Genomic DNA, 18,023 nt, shown 5'->3' on the forward strand with positions numbered 1-18,023 from the left:
GATCAGAAATGATATAGGATTTCTGGATAGCATAAAAGGATACTTGAACAAGAGTTTTTCAATGAAAGACCTCGGTGAAGTTGCTTATATATTGGGCATCAAGATCTATAGAGATAGATCGAGACGCTTAATTGGACTTTCACAAAGCACATACCTTGATAAAGTTTTGAAGAAGTTCAAAATGGATCAAGCAAAGAAAGGGTTCTTGCCTGTGTTACAAGGTGTGAAATTGAGTCAGACTCAATGCCCGACCACTGCAGAAGATAGAGAGAAAATGAAAGGTGTTCCCTATGCTTCAGCCATAGGCTCTATCATGTATGCAATGCTGTGTACCAGACCTGATGTGTGCCTTGCTATCAGTTTAGCAGGGAGGTACCAAAGTTATCCAGGAGTGGATCACTAGACAGCGGTCAAGAACATCCTGAAATACCTGAAAAGGACTGAGCATATGTTTCTCGTTTATGGAGGTGACAAAGAGCTCGTCGTAAATGGTTACGTCTATGCAAGGTTTGACACTGATCTGGATGACTCTAAGTCACAAACTGGATACGTTTTATATTGAACGGTGGAGCTGTCAGTTGGTGCAGTTCTAAGCAAAGCGTCGTGGCGGGATCTACATGTGAAGCGGAGTACATAGCTGCTTCAGAAGTAGCAAATGAAGGAGTCTGGATGAAGGAGTTCATATCCGATCTAGGTGTCATACCTAGTGCATCGGGTCCAATGAAAATCTTTTGTGACAATACTAGTGCAATTGCCTTGGCAAAGGAATCCAGATTTCACAAGAGAACCAAGCACATCAAGAGACGCTTCAATTCCATCCGCGATCAAGTCAAGGAGGGAGACATAGATATTTGCAAGATACATACAGATCTGAATGTTGCAGACCCATCGACTAAGCCTCTCTCACGAGCAAAACATGATCAGCACCAAGACTCCATGGGTGTTAGAATCATTACTGTGTAATCTAGATTATTGACTCTAGTGCAAGTGGGAGACTGAAGGAAATATGCCCTAGAGGCAATAATAAAGTTGTTATTTATATTTCCTTATATCATGATACATGTTTATTATTCATGCTAGAATTGTATTAACCGGAAACTTAGTACATGTGTGAATACATAGACAAACAGAGTGTCACTAGTATGCCTCTGCTTGACTAGCTCGTTGAATCAAAGATGGTTAAGTTTCCTAGCCATAGACATGAGTTGTCATTTGATTAATGGGATCACATCATTAGAGAATGACGTGATTGACTTGACCCATTCCGTTAGCTTAGCACTTGATCGTTTAGTATGTTGCTATTGCTTTCTTCATGACTTATACATGTTCCTATGACTATGAGATTATGCAACTCCCGAATACCGGAGGAACACTTTGTGTGCTACCAAACTTCACAACGTAACTGGGTGATTATAAAGGTGCTCTACAGGTGTCTCCGATGGACTTGTTGAGTTGGCATAGATCGAGATTAGGATTTTTCACTCCGATTGTCGGAGAGGTATCTCTGGGCCCTCTCGGTAATGCACATCACTATAAGCCTTGCAAGCAATGTGACTAATGAGTTAGTTGCGGGATGATGCATTACGGAACGAGTAAAGAGACTTGCCGGTAACGAGATTGAACTAGGTATGGTGATACCGACGATCGAATCTCGGGCAAGTAACATACCGATGACAAAGGGAACAACTTATAATGTTATGCGATTTGACCGATAAAGATCTTCGTAGAATATGTGGGAGCCAATATGAACATCCAGGTTCCACTATTGGTTATTGGCCGGAGACGTGTCTCGGTCATGTCTACATAGTTCTCGAACCCGTAGGGTCCGCATGCTTAACGTTCGGTGGCGATCGGTATTATGAGTTTATGTGTTTTGATGTACCGAAGATAGTTCAGAGTCCCAGATGTGATCACGGACATGACGAGTAGTCTCTAAATGGTCGAGACATAAAGATTGATATATTGGACAGCTATATTCGGACACCGGAAGTGTTCCGGGTGATTTCGGAGAAAACCGGAGTGCCGGAGGGTTACCAGAACCCCCCGGGAGAACTAATGGGCCACATGGGCCTTAGTGGAGAGAGAGAGCCGGCCAGGGCAGGCCGCGCGCCCCCTCCCCCTCTGGTCCGAATTGGACTAGGGAAGGGGGGGTGGCGCCCCCCTTTCCTTCTCCCTCTCCTCCTTCCTTTCCCCCTCCTAGTAGGAGTAGGAAAGGGGAGTCCTACTCCTACTAGGAGGAGGACTCCTACTAGGAGGAGGACTCCTCCTCTCCTGGCGCGCCCCAAGGGCCGGCCAGCCTCCCCCTTGCTCCTTTATATACGGGGGCAGGGGGCACCCTAGAACACACAAGTTGATTGTTTCCAGCCGTGTGCGGTGCCCCCCTCCACCATAATCCACCTCGGTCATATCGTCGTAGTGCTTAGGCGAAGCCCTGCGCCGGTAACTTCATCATCACCATCATCACGCCGTCGTGCTGACGAAGCTCTCCCTCGACACTCTGTTGGATCGTGAGTTCGTGGGACGTCACCGAGCTGAACGTGTGCCGATCGCGGAGGTGCCGTACTTTCGGTACTAGGATCGGTCGATCGTGAAGACGTATGACTACATCAACCGCGTTGTCATAACGCTTCCGCTTACGCTCTACGAGGGTACGTGGACAACACTCTTCCCTCTCGTTGCTATGCATCACCATGATCTTGCGTGTGCGTAAGAAATTTTTTGAAGTTACTATGTTTCCCAACAACAGTTGGTGATGGCAAGACAACGATCTTCTGGCAATCAACCTGGCTAGGACCCGGAACCCTTGCTTAGAGCTACCCAAAACTGTTCCACCACTCCCGGCGCAAGAACAAGACAGTCTATGAAGCACGACACGACTCCACTTGGATCAGAGACCTAGAGCATGGTGATGTCAACCAGCTACTGCCGGATTTCCCGCGTCTATACCGGAGAATTCGAGAGGCAAACATCATACTAAATGGAGATGAAAGGGACCAAATATGGTGGAACCTGGAGGCGAAGGGGGAATACAAAACAAGCTCTGCTTACAAAATTCATTTCCAGGGCCGGCACCTATCGGAGTTTGATAGCATCATATGGAAAACTTGGGCTCCAGGGAAGATCAAGATGTTCGTATGGCTGCTACTGCAGAACCGAATTTGGTCCAACGACAGACTCCAACGCCGGGGCTGGCTGAACGGTTACTTCTGCCAACTCTGCCACATAAAACCTTGAAACGAGCAAGCACATCTTCTGGGAATGCCCCACGGCATGGAGCATGTGGCAACAGGTGGCATCATGGCGCGGCTGCTCCACCTTCACGACGAAGGACGAGTGGCGCCAGAAGCGGCCGCTGCTGATCATCAGAGAAATCATCAACAAGGCAGCACCAAGGGAGAGGAAAGGAGCAAAAACTATACTGCTAGCAGCATGCTGGGAGATTTGGCACGAACAGAATAGAAGCACCTTCCAAAACAAGACCACCTCCACCTTTGACATTGTGAGGGAAATAAGAAACTCAATGGAGCTATGGAGTCTCGCCGGAGCGAAATGTATCGAGAGCCCCTTCGGGGAACCACCGTGAGATTATCGGCCTCTAGATGTCATTTTTATGTTCTTCTCTTTTCATCCTTGGTCTCTGACCACCCGACAACCTTTTGTTATCACCATGTTCTCCCTGCTATGAATCAATGAAATAGCCAGCAATTGCTGGACATTTTCAAAAAAAAGTAGTTGGGCGGAGGAGCCTCCGGTCTGCTTTTTCCCAAACTTGTGGATGATATAATTTCTGTTTAATTTATAAGAAAACCTGTACATATGCATTACCCTTTGCATTAATATAGCCAACCCCATACATGGATAAGGACTAAACTGGGCTTTTATAAAAAAAGAAACTATTATGGTAACAACCAAATCTCACGGCTCCCGAGAGCACGTGCTCCTCAAACAATAGTTTTTGCAATGTCAAAAGAAAATCCCAACAAACTTTTTATCTATTCATAGACACATCCAAATGCTACCTGCAAAGTTTTAAGCAAAAGGTTAAACATATTGGCATGTTAAAAAAAAATTGAAACACAAATGTTACCTCAAAATGTCACCCCATGTTCGTTTTTTTCTCACCGATGAAACACTACAGCGCTGTTTCACATAAAAATTGTCAAGCATACTTGCGACACTAACATAAACATAAAAAATAAAATAGGTTTTTTTAAAACATTTTACTATTTTTTCTGAGTTACTGTTCATCCGAGGGCATTTGCTCCCGGGAGCCAAAACGCCTACCCCGTTATGACTCAAAATAGAATACTAACAGATTTAGAAGGAAAGGACTCCTAAGTGACATATCTAGGTGTCCTAAATTTTGGTAGCACCTTGTCACCATATATGATCTTTTTTGTATGTCATGTTTCCTCTTTTTTTTGGAAAATTTTAATCTATTCATCTTCAATCATGGCGGTACAACGAACACAAGAAATAATAGAAATTACATCCGGATCAGTAGATCACCTAACGACGACTACAAACACTGAAGCGAGCCGAAGGCGCGCCGCCGTCATCGCCCCTTCATCATTGGAGCCGGGCAAAACTTGTTGTAGTAGACAATCGGGAAGTCATCGTGCTAAGGCCTCATAGGACCAGCGCACCAGAACAACAACCGCGCCAATAAAGAGTGGCGTAGATCGGAAGTATCCAACCTTAAAACACACTAACATAGACGAACGACGACTTCAATGCATATGTATTAGCTGGTAAGATTTTAACCACCGTTTTAAAATCGAAACATGTTTGATCTCTTGCCTTACTGCGCCATGCTGATCCTCCCTAGTTTCTTGTTTTTATTGGTCGTACAATTCTTTATTTTGTTGACACTGTTTTTTCTTTTCTTGAAACTGAGGTCGTACAATTCAAGATTCTGTGCATACAGAACCATCACACAATGTGTCAATCACATCCCTTGAATATAAGACTAGTCATAGTGGGAGTAACTTAGGTAGTAACATAACGCACCCAAGACATATATGCTTATGTGGCATGGAGTTAATGAGAAAAGAGATGCTTGTGGTAACATAATATGTTATCGTAACATAACGCACCCCAATGCAAAATGAGTTTACAACATAATAAATGAAGGCTTGCATGACACTACACTTATGTTACTACCCACTATGATGATAGTAACATAGACTAATAACATGCATATGTTACTAGTCTATGTTACTACCCACTATGACTAGCCTAATGCATGCGTCATATAATTGATCTTCAGCTTGCTAATTACATAATTAATTATCGGCCCGCACAACTGGCAGACACAATCATTGTTTCATTGATGAAATATGGTTGCATGTACAATATTATTTTCTGCAACTTTTCCATTATCATGGCTTAATTCTTTAACTGGCTCAGCTCTAATACTACCTCCGTCCTGGTTTACCAGTTCTCTTCGTATTTTAGGTTAGATTTTGACTATGATTTTAATTAATAAAATATGAGTTATACACAACAAAAATAATACCATTGGACACTACATTCTAACACGAATCTATCAATATAATTTTTGGTGACATGCATTATTTTGCTAGTTAAAATGTGGTCAAATTTTGACCAAAAATACGATGGAGACTAATAAATCAGGACGGAGGTAGTAGTATCAATAATGGAGGTTGACGTCCTCGTATCGCAATTTGTGTGTATGTTTACTTCTATAAAATTGCATCGATATGGATACGCATATCGGTATCCAAGTGTTTTTTTTTTTGAAAAATCTGAACATACTTTGAAAATGCAAATATTTTTTGAAATTTCTAAACACTTCTGGAAAACATGAACAATTCTTAAAATTGTGAACATTTTTTTAAGTTTATAAAAAAAATCAAACAACAGGAAAAAAAAGAACCCGACAAAACCTGAAAAACCGGCAGATAAAAAGAACCAAAGAAAGAAAAAAAAAACCAACACATAATGTTCTAGAATCTCGTTCGGTCGCCTTCACCTCCCACCCGGTTTTCTCACCCACGTTTTCACCCCCCCCCCCCCCTGGTTTCCTGTTGGTATTTTTGATAACCTCAACCGATGCCATACAAAATAAAAACCAACATGAATATATTAACTTGAAATAATTTAAACGAAATTGATACTTTTCCAAAACCCTGTCCTGCATTAACTCAATCAGTCAAATCAGTCTTACCAAAATTTCAACTAAGTCAAACCCTTCCTTGCCTTCTTCTACCCATACTCCCATCAAATAAAACGTTAGCAAAACTGATGTAAGATATATACCGGACAGGATTGATATTGAATCACTAGAGTACGCATTCAATGCAATGCACGGGCAATTAGTAGTGTTCCTAAAACCGGAGTAGCAGGAGCTGCTAAATGGGCCGGCCCAAATCCCAGTTTCCCGCGTCAAATAGAGTATTCCGCCAGAGACGAACTGATTTTTTGTGTATTTCTGGACCCTGTGACTTCAAACGGCTACGCGAATTCGTGCCTTCAATTCCGGGATTACGACGGCCCCGGTGAATCAGATAAGACTGGGAGCAACAAACATAACGCATGTCTGCCTATATATATGCATCGACGTCAACGGTGGATCAAACCATCCTGTGAGCAGTACGCACTCTCATCTCATCTGACGATCTTGAACCACCTGCGCGTGAACGAATGGCGAGCCACTACATGAAGCAGGCCTTCCAGTTCCTGGTGCTTGTCCTGGTTCTTCTCGGATGCTTCGCGTCTCGTGCTCAGAGTAAGTTGCAGCTTCCTTATGAATCGACATGGTCGATTTGGTTCTTAATCTTGAACTATTTTGCAGGTCAAGGACATGGACCGGACATATTCTCGTGTGAGAGGCAGTTGATGCGGCCATGCGACTTGTGTTACTGCTGCTTGTATGGCAACAATAAGGGAAAGTGCTATGCAACTCATGCGGTCTGCAAGCTGAACTGCCATCTGCCTAAATTCACCCTCCCATGAAGAACCTGAACATTTCTTGTCTCTCATGTAGTACGTCTGTACTTCTTACCGCATACTCTGAAGAATAATTGGGCGGAATCAACTGATCTCGCAAAAAAAAAAAAACTGATGATATATGCCTGCGTCACTGCGTGCATATCTGTTTGCATTATTTTTTAGGTTGAAAAGTATGCGTTTCCAGTTCGTCTGTATGTTCAATTTTATAAATTCACCGATATGCACAAGCGTATCAATATCAGGGTGATCTGAATACATAAATACATTATTTGAAAAAATGGCAATACCAGTATACTGTGGAGGAGCTAGCCCGGTAAACTAAAGTACTCCCTTTGATCCATATTACTTATCACAGTTTTAGTACAATTTTATCGATCCATATTACTCCCTCCATTCCAAAATAGATGATTCAACTTTGTACTAAAACTTTGTACTAAAGTTAGTACAAAGTTGAATCATCTATTTTGGAATGGAGGGAGTACTTGCAAAAAACCTGGTTGAGGTATTCGCCAGAGCGCGCACACAAAAAACATTGCTCGACCCAACCATTATTTAGTATTTACTTACTGGTCCAAAGACTTACGACTTTCTTTTGGGATGCAACCAAACCTTGCCTGAAAATATAATATATTTTTTGGGCATTGTCCGAAAATGTAATTTATGCTAATGAGGCATTGCTAGAGGGGAGGTACAATTTGACGGGTGTTGCGTCAAAATATCGACCTCCCGCACAGGAGCGGATGAGCGGGACTGGCCCATTAACACTATAAGTTGTAGCATAAATTACATTATGATGACATAATAAAGCTTTCCATGTTTGTCTAAAACAAGTTCTGACAGAGTAGCGAGCAGTTAGATATTTTTTTTCCTACTGCAATTATTTTGGCTTTTGGCAGTTTTTCTATTCGGCTTTCCAAAAACACCACTAAAAATTATTAATTTCAACAAGTGAACTATTTTTTGAAGTTTTGAGATCATTTTTGGAAAACTTATTTTATTTAAGTTCTATTTTTTAAACATGGTTTGTTTTGAAACTTTTGATTTTTTACAAAAACACAATCGTTAAAAATGTAATTTTTTTAATTTAGAACAGTTTTTTAGAAAAATATGAACATTTTTAAAAACGAAAAAATATAGAAAATGAACAGATTTGAAAATTCCAATATATTTTGAAATTTCTAAAGACTTTTTGTAAACATGAACAATTTTTTCAAGGGAAAAAAGAACCTGACAAAACCGGCAGAGAATAACAACCGAAGAAAGAAAAAACCAACACAGAATGTTCTAGAATGTTCCTAAAACCGGAGTAGCAGGAGCTACTAAATGGGCCGGCCCAAATCCGCGTCATGCGTCAAACAGGGGTATTCCGCTAGAGACGAACTGAATTTTGTATTTTTATTACATTTTTCTGGACCCTGTGGACCATTTCTGGTGGGCCCAGCTCCCGACTCTTTCTCTCAACGGCTACACGAATCCGTGCCTTCAATTCTGGGATTACGACGGCAATTAGTGATCACAAGCATCGGCTCACGAACTACAATCAGGCTGCTAGTCGTTGCGTGGGTGTGAAGGGTGATCTCATCTCAAGGCTCAGCACAAAGAAGCGAAATTTCCCAACAGGCTCAAACGGCACTTACAGGCAGGAGCCAGCAAAGGTCAGGTCAGTGCCTATTATTTCTCGTCTTGGACAACTCTGTAGTACAGTTTGCTGCGCCAATTTGGGAGCAGATATCTGCTGGCCTATATCAGAAGCGCAGCGACGATGCGCCTGCGCGTCGATTAGGGGAGGCGAATCCACCCGTCACTGATCCGATCCATATGGTTCTGTTCGTAGTATGTGCTATCTGATGACCTGATTAGTGATCACCTTCTTAGTTCAGCTGGTCATGCACGAATGCCACTCACATGTGTGGTACATTAGTACTGCAGTCTTTGGGAATGAAAGAAGATAGTAAGATTTCGCCCTTCTTGTCTGGGTAGCCAAATGCTCAACACTTGTCACCAGCTACAATGAGTAGCACTCTTAAACTAACAAGAACCCCGCATCGCCCAACACATTGACAGTAGTACATTGTTCACACCTGTGGAAACCATAGATTATATCCCATCACTACACTGTAAAGAGATTACATCCCATCACTACACTGTAAAGCACTAGAGAGTTGCTTTAGGCGCAAGCTTTCGTTATGGATGATCATCTCAAATCAGTGGTAATCCTCCCTTTCGTTCGGCGTCACAATCATGAATTTAAACTTGCAGATCTCTCTTCGTCGGCAGAGCAGATTGCCTGACTACCATCCATTGCATAATTTGCATTGTGACCAACACATACACCAAAATACTTCGCTTTTTAACGAAGCACGCGGTACAGCACCGCGCATTTTCCATTCGCACATACCATAAGTGGCAATGATAAACCATGCCAAATTGCCATTACCTATTAGGAGGACCATCTCCCCGGTCTAATCCACATCAGTTCAGGCCTAGTTGGCCAGTCTTCAGAGATCCATTCCACAAGAAGCATGCGAATCTGCCCCTTTTTCGCAGTTTACTACTCTGCTCGAGCAGCAGAGATCCTGGATGGAGAAAGATCGGCCCAACCGGACGTCGAAACGAGGCGGTTTCGGGTGTATAATAAGAGCAAGATGGATCTTGTGGGGTTGGCAGTCATAATACTAGATTACTCTTACTTACTGCTAATGCAGTGTGATCGCCGTTTGCGAACCTTTTTTAGGTTGAGGTTGTGATATAAATACTTGAACCAATGCAGGTGTCACAACATCGGTGCATCCAGGGCTTCCTAGTAAGGTAAGCCTTCCTTCTCTAAAGCCCTTACCTTCAGGCTAAGCTTCATGTTCATTGCTTACTGCTACTACTACTACAGTTCTTCCTCACCTTATTTTCCTTCTTGTAAAATCCTTACCTAAATCCTCTGAAGTATCCACCATTTAAACCAAAATTAGTCTCTCCTAATCTTATTTTGTTGTTTACCATATATATGATGTTTCGTACTTATTGTGGACTACTAGGCCACTAAGGCCAGTTCCAGTGTTAAGGTACTGCTCATGGAAATGTTGCAAGTGTTAATCAGATAGATAACCATGTAGATTATCTCAATGATTTAGCATGGAAAAACAGATTGTCTCACCTGAAACTTGGCTCTCCAATAATTCTCTGCCTACAGTGTCGATTAGGCAATGCTTTTTAATCTAATAATTGCAGCTGTTCTTTAGTGCCTGTTCTCTAGCAAATTGTCCGTAGCGAGAACGACGAATCGTGATACTGTGAAGGGGTTATACTGTTGGTAGGATCTTGATATCACATTTAGTGGACGACAAGAACTTGGCCCTGACTATAAATAGGCATGATCTTTGAGCTCTCATTACTCCATCCTCATTGATCAACTAGATTCTGCTAAATATTTAGGTGAAGTCCTTTTGACGTGGACGATAAGATGGAGCATTTCAGGAGAGGAGTGGAGTTTGGGACGGCCCCCTTCCAGAGATGCCACTCCTTGTCCTGTCAAATGGTGATGAAACTATCCTGCTTGCTTCGTATTCTTCTCAATTCTCATAAGATAAACTTTTTGTTAGCTTTATACAGTATATAATATGCATAGATGTGTGGCCTAATCCTATTATAATATAAATCATACAAATCTTATGCACTGTTTGTGTCTTTGGCACAAACTGCATCTTAGGACAGGATTCAGAAAAAAGGATCATCTTTATTTTTGTAGTCAGCATGGTGCCCTACATGTTTGAGCAACACTATTACTGCATCTCTATCAGCATGTTCTGATTTCTTAGCCAGTGACTAACCATCTCAGTGATCATGTGCTGAATGTGCAAGCAGGCAGAGAACACACAGATCGATGCGCAGAAGGCGGGCATCCGTCGCAAGGAAAAGTCGTCGATGCGACGCCCGAAAGGCGAAGAGATCCCCGTGATCCCTGAGCAGGCGATGGAGTTCCTCTCTCGGACATGGAACCCCTCCTCCTCGGATCTCTTCCAAATACTCACCCCCAGTGTATGTTTACATGGACCACACCTCCCATTCCATTAAACAACAAAGGCGGCTAACATTGATAATCTAGCATGAGGTCATTTCATTATACTTTGCAACTCACTGGGACACAGTGCATTCATACTACTCGGTTCGCGTACTCTCCTTTCATAAGATCCAGAAAATTTCTAAAAGATGTGTACCGAAAAACAAATAGTTGTAATAATATATTAGCATGTACGACCTCCGTCCGGAATTAACTGTCACTAAACTGAGTGCTCATTTGAGTGACAGTTAATTCCGGACCGAGGGAGTACTACTTTCTATTGCATTTCTCATGTGTAGATTATGAGTGTTCATTAAAATACCACCTTCTGACTGCTGGTTTTCTACCAAACAGTGCCTAGGAGTATCAGCACAAGACCATCATGAAGAAGGCGAGACGAAGGAAGACGAAGAGGGAGACAAAGAACTCGATGCGGTTCGAATCGATGGCAGTAAAAGCCAATTGTTCAATCAGATTCAGACGTGGGTGAGTCAGTGAGTTGTTGTTACATTTTTAGGAAGACATCTTGTGATCTTCCCTGTGATGATCGATTTTTAACCTTTTCTTGGTTTATCTGGCAGAGAGTTCTGGCCAGTGGGAAGCCTGGCTCCAAGCAGCGCAAGACTAAGCTGAACCAGCCTATATGGGTAAGAAACTAAGAACAGCAGCACAAGGAATTAATTAAGCACAACGACAATACTAACATGGCCACATAGTAGTATAACAAACAGCCAAATAGTGTAGATTGTACACTGTATCAACACTGCCAAACAGTGTGGGATATTAGGACGTACGCACGCCGTGGCGCCTCTGATCTTTCTTACTTGTCGTTTTAGAGGTCGGTACAGTTAGACCGTCCTTAACAAGAACTGTCGTTTCTTAATTGTGCAAGAAAAAAGGACACTTCAATTAATAAGCAGAAAAAGGAAGGGTATAGTACTCCAGCTGGTTAAGTGCAGAGCACTGAAGTGATACTGTGATAGTACTATGAAAGTACTCCTACTACTAGCACAGTTACTCAGTTAGCATATTGTCGGATTTGACAACAGTGGATGTTTTGGCAGCTCAACGTTGGACAGATGAAGGCGCTCCTGCGCGGCTACTTCCTGGACAACGTCTCCATCACGGGGAGCCGGAGGCGGCGTCGGCGGGACGAGGTCCGGCTGCACTCGGCGCAGGCCCACGCGGCCGTCTCGGTGGCCCAGCTCGCCGCGGCCATCGCCGGCGTCGTGTCGGCGTGCGACCTGAGAGGGGACAAGAAGCTGGGCGCTGTGCTCGCGTCCGCCGCCGCGCTCGTGGCCACCGTCTGCGCGGAGGCCGCCGAGTCCGCCGGCGCCAACCGGCCCCGCGTGACCTCCGCCGTCAAGACCGGACTCGAGAGCCGCTCCCCCGCCGAGCTCCTCACGCTGACCGCCACCGCCGCGACGTGCCTCCGGGGCGCCGCCGCGTTGAAGCTCAGGGCCGCGGACGTCAGAGGGATCAGCACCGGCGCCAACGCCAACGCCAACGCAATGGCCATGAGCATCAGCGCCAGCATCCAGAAAGGCATCGCCCTCAGGGTCTGCCTACCCTGCGGTAAGAGCATGCAGTATTGACTATTGACGCGTCTCGGCCGCCATTGCTGCAAGTGTTAAGACCCGCCATTGGTTTGCAGGGAAGGTACGGGTGAGGACGGTGTCCGTCTTCCCCCGGCGCGGCGGCGGCGCGGTGGCGCTGAGGCTGGGGACGAAGCGGCTGCGCGGCGCCTTCGCCACCTACGACGACCGTAAGATACTAAGATATTCATTTTCTACCATGATTACAATTAGCAGGACGCACGCATCATCTGATCATCAGCGCGCATACGCACCACACAAACGCGCAGCCCGTCCCTTTAAACTGTCTCTACTTTGAAAAGCAGCATGTGATGCTCGTCGTCGTCTTGTTGTTGCCTCGCCATGCACGCATAAGTCATGACCGCACCACGCGCGCTCGCCGTCGTCTTCCCCTCGCTCCACCTGCGCGCACGCGCCGCTTGTCGCCTCGCGCCGTACGGCACCCTACACGCACAACCTGAAATGTTCCCCTCCTGGATAGCTAGGTCTTGTCTCGTCGTCGCCATGCATGGATTTTGCGTGGTCCAGCCGTGGCGGCACGTCGCTCTCCGGACTCCGGCCACTTGCACACACTGAGACATCGGCAAGTCGACGATGATTCGTCTCCTCTACGTGTCTGGCTGCCTTACTGACGCGATTTCTTTTCTGTGGCGCGTTTTGTCGTGGTTCAGACGAGCTACTCGGGGTGTCGACGGGCGGCGGCGGCGAGGCGGTGGTCGACGGCCGGAGGTGCTTCGCGGTGGCGCTGAGCACGTCGGCGGGGACGGTGCAGCTGCTGCTGGAGGACCAGACGCACTGCAAGGTCTGGAAGGCCGCCATCGAAGGCATGCTGTCCGATGCAAACCTCAAGCATGCGAAGTGATCTTTTTTTTTTTTTAGAAAAGCATGCAAAGTAATTTGTAGATTCTGCTTGGTGTGCAGTTTTTGTATGTGAGTACTAAAGATGCTAAGCTATATGTAAACATTATAAATATGATCAATAAAATGACTAGATTTGTCGATTTGTGTAGTTGAGATTTGTGTGGGTTGTTAGATATCCTAGTAATTAAGAACAAGTGCCGTGGTAATTTCCATTAGCCGTACCCCTTTGCCCCTTCCTAGGGACACCCAGCGCTAGGGTTTCTCGCCTCCCGCCGACGCTGCCACCGTTCTGCCTCGTCTCTTGTGGCCTCAAGGCCGTGGAGACGCATGCAGTGGATCCCGGCCCTTGTCGGCGGAAGGGCTCTGTATTTTTTATGTCTTTTTGAGTTTTGTTAGGGTTTGTGTCCTGCTAGGAAAGGTGAGGCGGGGTGGCTCTCTGAAGATGGGACGAGATTTTCCCTGCCTAGCCCCTGTCCGGTGGTGCTTCTAGCCCTCGTCCCGGTGGTGCTTCTAGCATCGTCGGAGGGCGTGTGGAAGTTTGTCTACGGCGGGATCCAGTTGGCGTTTTGTTGTCGATGGATCCATGTGGATTCAGTATGTGTTCGCATGTCTGCAGGTTGAATCCCTCTGACCTACGCTTCTCTTCATCGGTGGCAGTTCTTGTTCTAGTGCACTGGTTCTATGGGGCCTCAGCACGACGACTTCCCGACCATCTACTACAACAAGGTTTGTCCGGCTCCGGTGAGGGAGGGGTGATGACGGCAGCGTCTTCAGCTCGCTCCAGTGTTTGTAGCCGTCGCTAGGTGGTCAGCGAATCTGGATATGTAATTCTTTGTACTACCTTAGCAGTTGATGAATAGATCAGAAGTTTTTTCTGTAAAAAAAAGATATCCTAATTAAGGGCGTGCACCTAAAAATACAGGAAATCATGGGAAAGGATACAATTCTTCTTGGCGTACAATTTTAGCATGTGAGTGTTTGAAGCTGCTAAGGGCATCTCTAGGAAAGACCCTAAACTTAATCCCTCAAACCCTCTTCCTATCTCAAAAGTTCAAAAATATTAAGGTATCAAACTTTTGCTCGGGATCCCCTATAGTTTGACCCCCTATAAATTTTGGTTCGTCAATTCTTCCAAACCTTTGGTGAAACAATTGAAACAAAATCATCACATTTTCCAAGCAAACATAAACAATTCAAATACACCATATCGTAATTGAACTAGGGATTATAAAGTTCATCCAATCCATCAAATGCAACCATAGTTTGTGCCAAAAGGCACCGAATGAACAAGTTCATTCCAAAAGAACCACCAACACATGGTGGGCTTAAAGTTGTCGTAGCATGGGCCTCATGCAATCCCGTCATCCACGTCGACACCATCATAGCTATTGCCTTCATCGCCGACACCCCATTCTTCTTGGTTTGCTTTGCAATTTCCACCATCCGATCGGACATAAGGAGTGGATGGGTTCTCTACCAAGTCATCGTCATCAACAACATTAGTGTTTAGCCTTTGTGTCTTCAGTGGTGTCTCATAGTTACATCTTGTCCACTTCTCATGTCCATCAAGCTCTTAGTAGCAATGATGCAAACAAAAGGCTTAGCCCCCTAGTCTCTTGCTCCTCCCCACCACACCGTGTCTTCGATCACACCCCAACAATGGATGAGAGACCCAATTGTGTAGTCGTGTCCTGGGCCAAACATCATCTGATGAAATTTGGCATGTGATTTTACCTTCCTTCTTTTCATATTTGAGTACATGGATTTTCTTTGGATCTTTAGTGAATGACCTTGATAATTTAGCAAGCTCTCTCCCCTGGGACCAAAAGCTTGCTCAAAAACCATTTTGATACCAAGTATTTTTCTTAGGGTTCATCTTTAACCTAAATCCAAATATTGAAAACCCTGAATTATATATCTGGCCATTTTAAAGGACACTTCATTTCTTTTGATCCTAAGATTCTCCAAATATTATCAAAGCCTCCAAGATATATATCAAAGTCCACTTCTACAAAAGTATTGCCATGACATTGTGAAATGTCTCTCTAGATTCATCATTCCATTTAAAGCCATTATTGGATCATAAATCCCAAGATATCTTTCCATGTATGCAACAATCATGAAACTTGGTGGACATGATCTTTGTGCTCACATTGTTATCCAGTAAATTTCTTGGCTCGATTTGAGTTTGGAAAATAATATTTTCCTATTTTAAGAAATGCTCATTTGATACCTGAAACCTTGCCCCTCTCCCTCCATGGAAGTAGCAAGGTCCGCCTCCTTCTGGTCAATTTCGACCAATGCACGGCAACCCGAGACCTCTTTGTTTGCTAGGATGTGATTGGGTGTGCGCCGATCCCCCTCTTCACAAGGAACAGAGCAAGCCTTCCAGTGCCATTTTCAGAGAGCTCGCTAGAGTCTAGTTCCTCGAGTTGAAGTCTCTATCGAAATCGTCCTCTCCTGATTTTGGGCCCTATCCTACGATCTATGCATCACTCCCATGAGCACGTGCATATCCAGGGCACCCAAAATGGTGGGATGTAGCCGGAGAAATCCATTGCTAGAGTAGCCTTGACCTCTCGTTGGCGTATGCGCGGTAATCACGGGTGACTACGACCTCCGTTCAAATGGCCGAACCCATTTCAATGTCTCAGTTGGCTCGTCCTGAGATCTACCTCTCTTCTCCATGGGCCCAAACGTCAGCGAGATGGCGCGGTTCCCCCAAGCCAGCAAAGTCGTGACCCAGTCATGTTTAGCTATTTGTCGACCAGTCCGAGGGATGGTGGTATCCTAAATCCCGTAAGCCTCGGCCCATTAGCCATCCCACTCTAAGTATTTATGTTTGGTAGTTTATTCAGCCCGTACCACTCATGAAGCGATGAGGTAGTCAATATCTTCCAACGCTAAGTGTGTTTTACTCACTGACAAGAGTTTATTCACTTGTCAAATTTGAGGGAGGCTGGTAAATGGGATGCCCAGTCCTGCTTAACTTAATAGAAAAATAAAAATAAAAACAAAACTCCCCCTGGAAAGTTGACTGATTGGAGGGCAACCATGGATTCGGCTAGACATGGCTTGTATTTTTATGGTTGTGGGGGAGTAAAAAAAATTCATTATGGGAACCGCCATTAATGTGCTTAGCATGAAAGATATTGAAAACTTTATCATTAAACCATTGATAGGAAAAGTTCACCTCTCAAATGAAATTATCTCTGTTTTAAGCAATGAGCCCTGGCACATTAGCAAATCCATGCTTCCCTCTGCGAAGGCATATCTATTTACTTTTCATGTTGAGTCAACTTCTTGTTCCAAGCTCAATTATTCTCAACTTGCCAAGCATCATGTGGTGGGGAAAGATCCAAACACATATATCCAGTCAAATATATTTGATCATGAGTTATTATTGTTGACAATTATCTTCCCAAAAGTAAACCTAGAACTTTCACGCCACCGCTGCAAGCCTCTGAACCGAAGAAATCTCATCTAGAGCCCTTTTCTGTCACCGTACCGGAGGGGAAAATTATCACCGGAGGCCATCTTCATCATCCCGGCGATCTTCATGACAAGGAGGGAGTAGTTCACCCCGGGGCTGAGGGTATGTACCAGTAGCTATGTGTTTGATCTCTCTCTCTCTCTCTCGTGTTCTTGATAGGGCACAGTGTTGATGCACCATGGGCTTTGTTAATATAGATGAATCATATGGTGTTCTTCCCTCTCTATCTTTGTTGTGATGAATTGAGTCTTGCCCTTTGAGGTTTCATTATTATAGGATTGAATATTGGATTTGAGATCACTTGATGTATGCCTTGCATGTGGATACCCGTGGTGATAATGGGGTATTCTATTGAGTCACTTGATATATGTTTTGGTAATCAACTTGTGGATTTCCGAGGTGACACTGGGGTAATCTAGGCACATAGGTTGATACATGTTTTCATCCTACTTTCTCTGATAGAAACTTTGGGGTAATCTTTGAAGTTCTTTGTGTTGGATTGAATATTATGAATTTGACATTGTTTGATGCATATCGAATAATTTACTCACGGATACTTGTGGTGACATTGGAGTATCTAGGTGAAATTAGAGTTGATTGATGCGTATCATATGGTGTTATTGTAGTACGAACTCTAGGGCTGTTTGTGAAACTTATAGGGATGGCTCGATAGATTGATCGGAAAGATAACTTTGAGGTAGATTGCTACCTACAAAAGTTCATATTATGTTCTTCGCTATTGATAAGAACTTTGGAGTGATTCTTTGTCGCACGTTGAGGGATTGTTATATGATTAATTATGTTAGCACTGTTGAGAGATTGGACAAGTGAAAGTATGAACCGTAGGCCTTGTTTCTAAGCATTGATATACCATTTTGCTCATTGTTTTCTACTTGTTATCTTGTTGTTTTTTATTATTTCATATTACAAAAACCTATATCTCCATCCATATTACACTTGTATCACCATCTATTTGCCGAACTAGTTCACCTATACAATTGACAACTGTATTGGGTGTCTTGGGGACACAAGAGACTCTTCGTACTTT

The 18,023-nt window shown here is 44.1% G+C and overlaps 1 protein-coding gene across 1 annotated transcript; it reads left to right on the forward strand.

Moving 5' to 3' along the window:
- Positions 1-10,356: 10,356 nt before the first annotated feature.
- Positions 10,357-13,622, forward strand: LOC109779968 (uncharacterized). Its single transcript, XM_020338564.4, has 7 exons — positions 10,357-10,504; positions 10,831-11,004; positions 11,381-11,512; positions 11,608-11,673; positions 12,091-12,601; positions 12,681-12,791; positions 13,293-13,622. The coding sequence occupies exons 1-7, from the start codon at positions 10,430-10,432 to the stop codon at positions 13,481-13,483; spliced, it is 1,260 nt and encodes a 419-aa protein (XP_020194153.3). The 5' UTR covers positions 10,357-10,429; the 3' UTR covers positions 13,484-13,622.
- Positions 13,623-18,023: the final 4,401 nt, after the last annotated feature.

This window comes from Aegilops tauschii, chromosome 1 (assembly GCF_002575655.3).
Source record: "Aegilops tauschii subsp. strangulata cultivar AL8/78 chromosome 1, Aet v6.0, whole genome shotgun sequence".
In the NCBI taxonomy this organism is placed as follows: domain Eukaryota; kingdom Viridiplantae; phylum Streptophyta; class Magnoliopsida; order Poales; family Poaceae; genus Aegilops; species Aegilops tauschii.

Bases quoted from the DNA above. Each gene is read 5' to 3' on its own strand.
- LOC109779968 (XM_020338564.4), top strand. From the start codon at position 10,430: ATGGAGCATTTCAGGAGAGGAGTGGAGTTTGGGACGGCCCCCTTCCAG. The intron at 11,005-11,380 runs GTATGTTTACAT...TCTACCAAACAG, and splicing joins TCCAAATACTCACCCCCAGT to TGCCTAGGAGTATCAGCACA. The intron at 12,792-13,292 runs GTAAGATACTAA...GTCGTGGTTCAG, and splicing joins CTTCGCCACCTACGACGACC to ACGAGCTACTCGGGGTGTCG.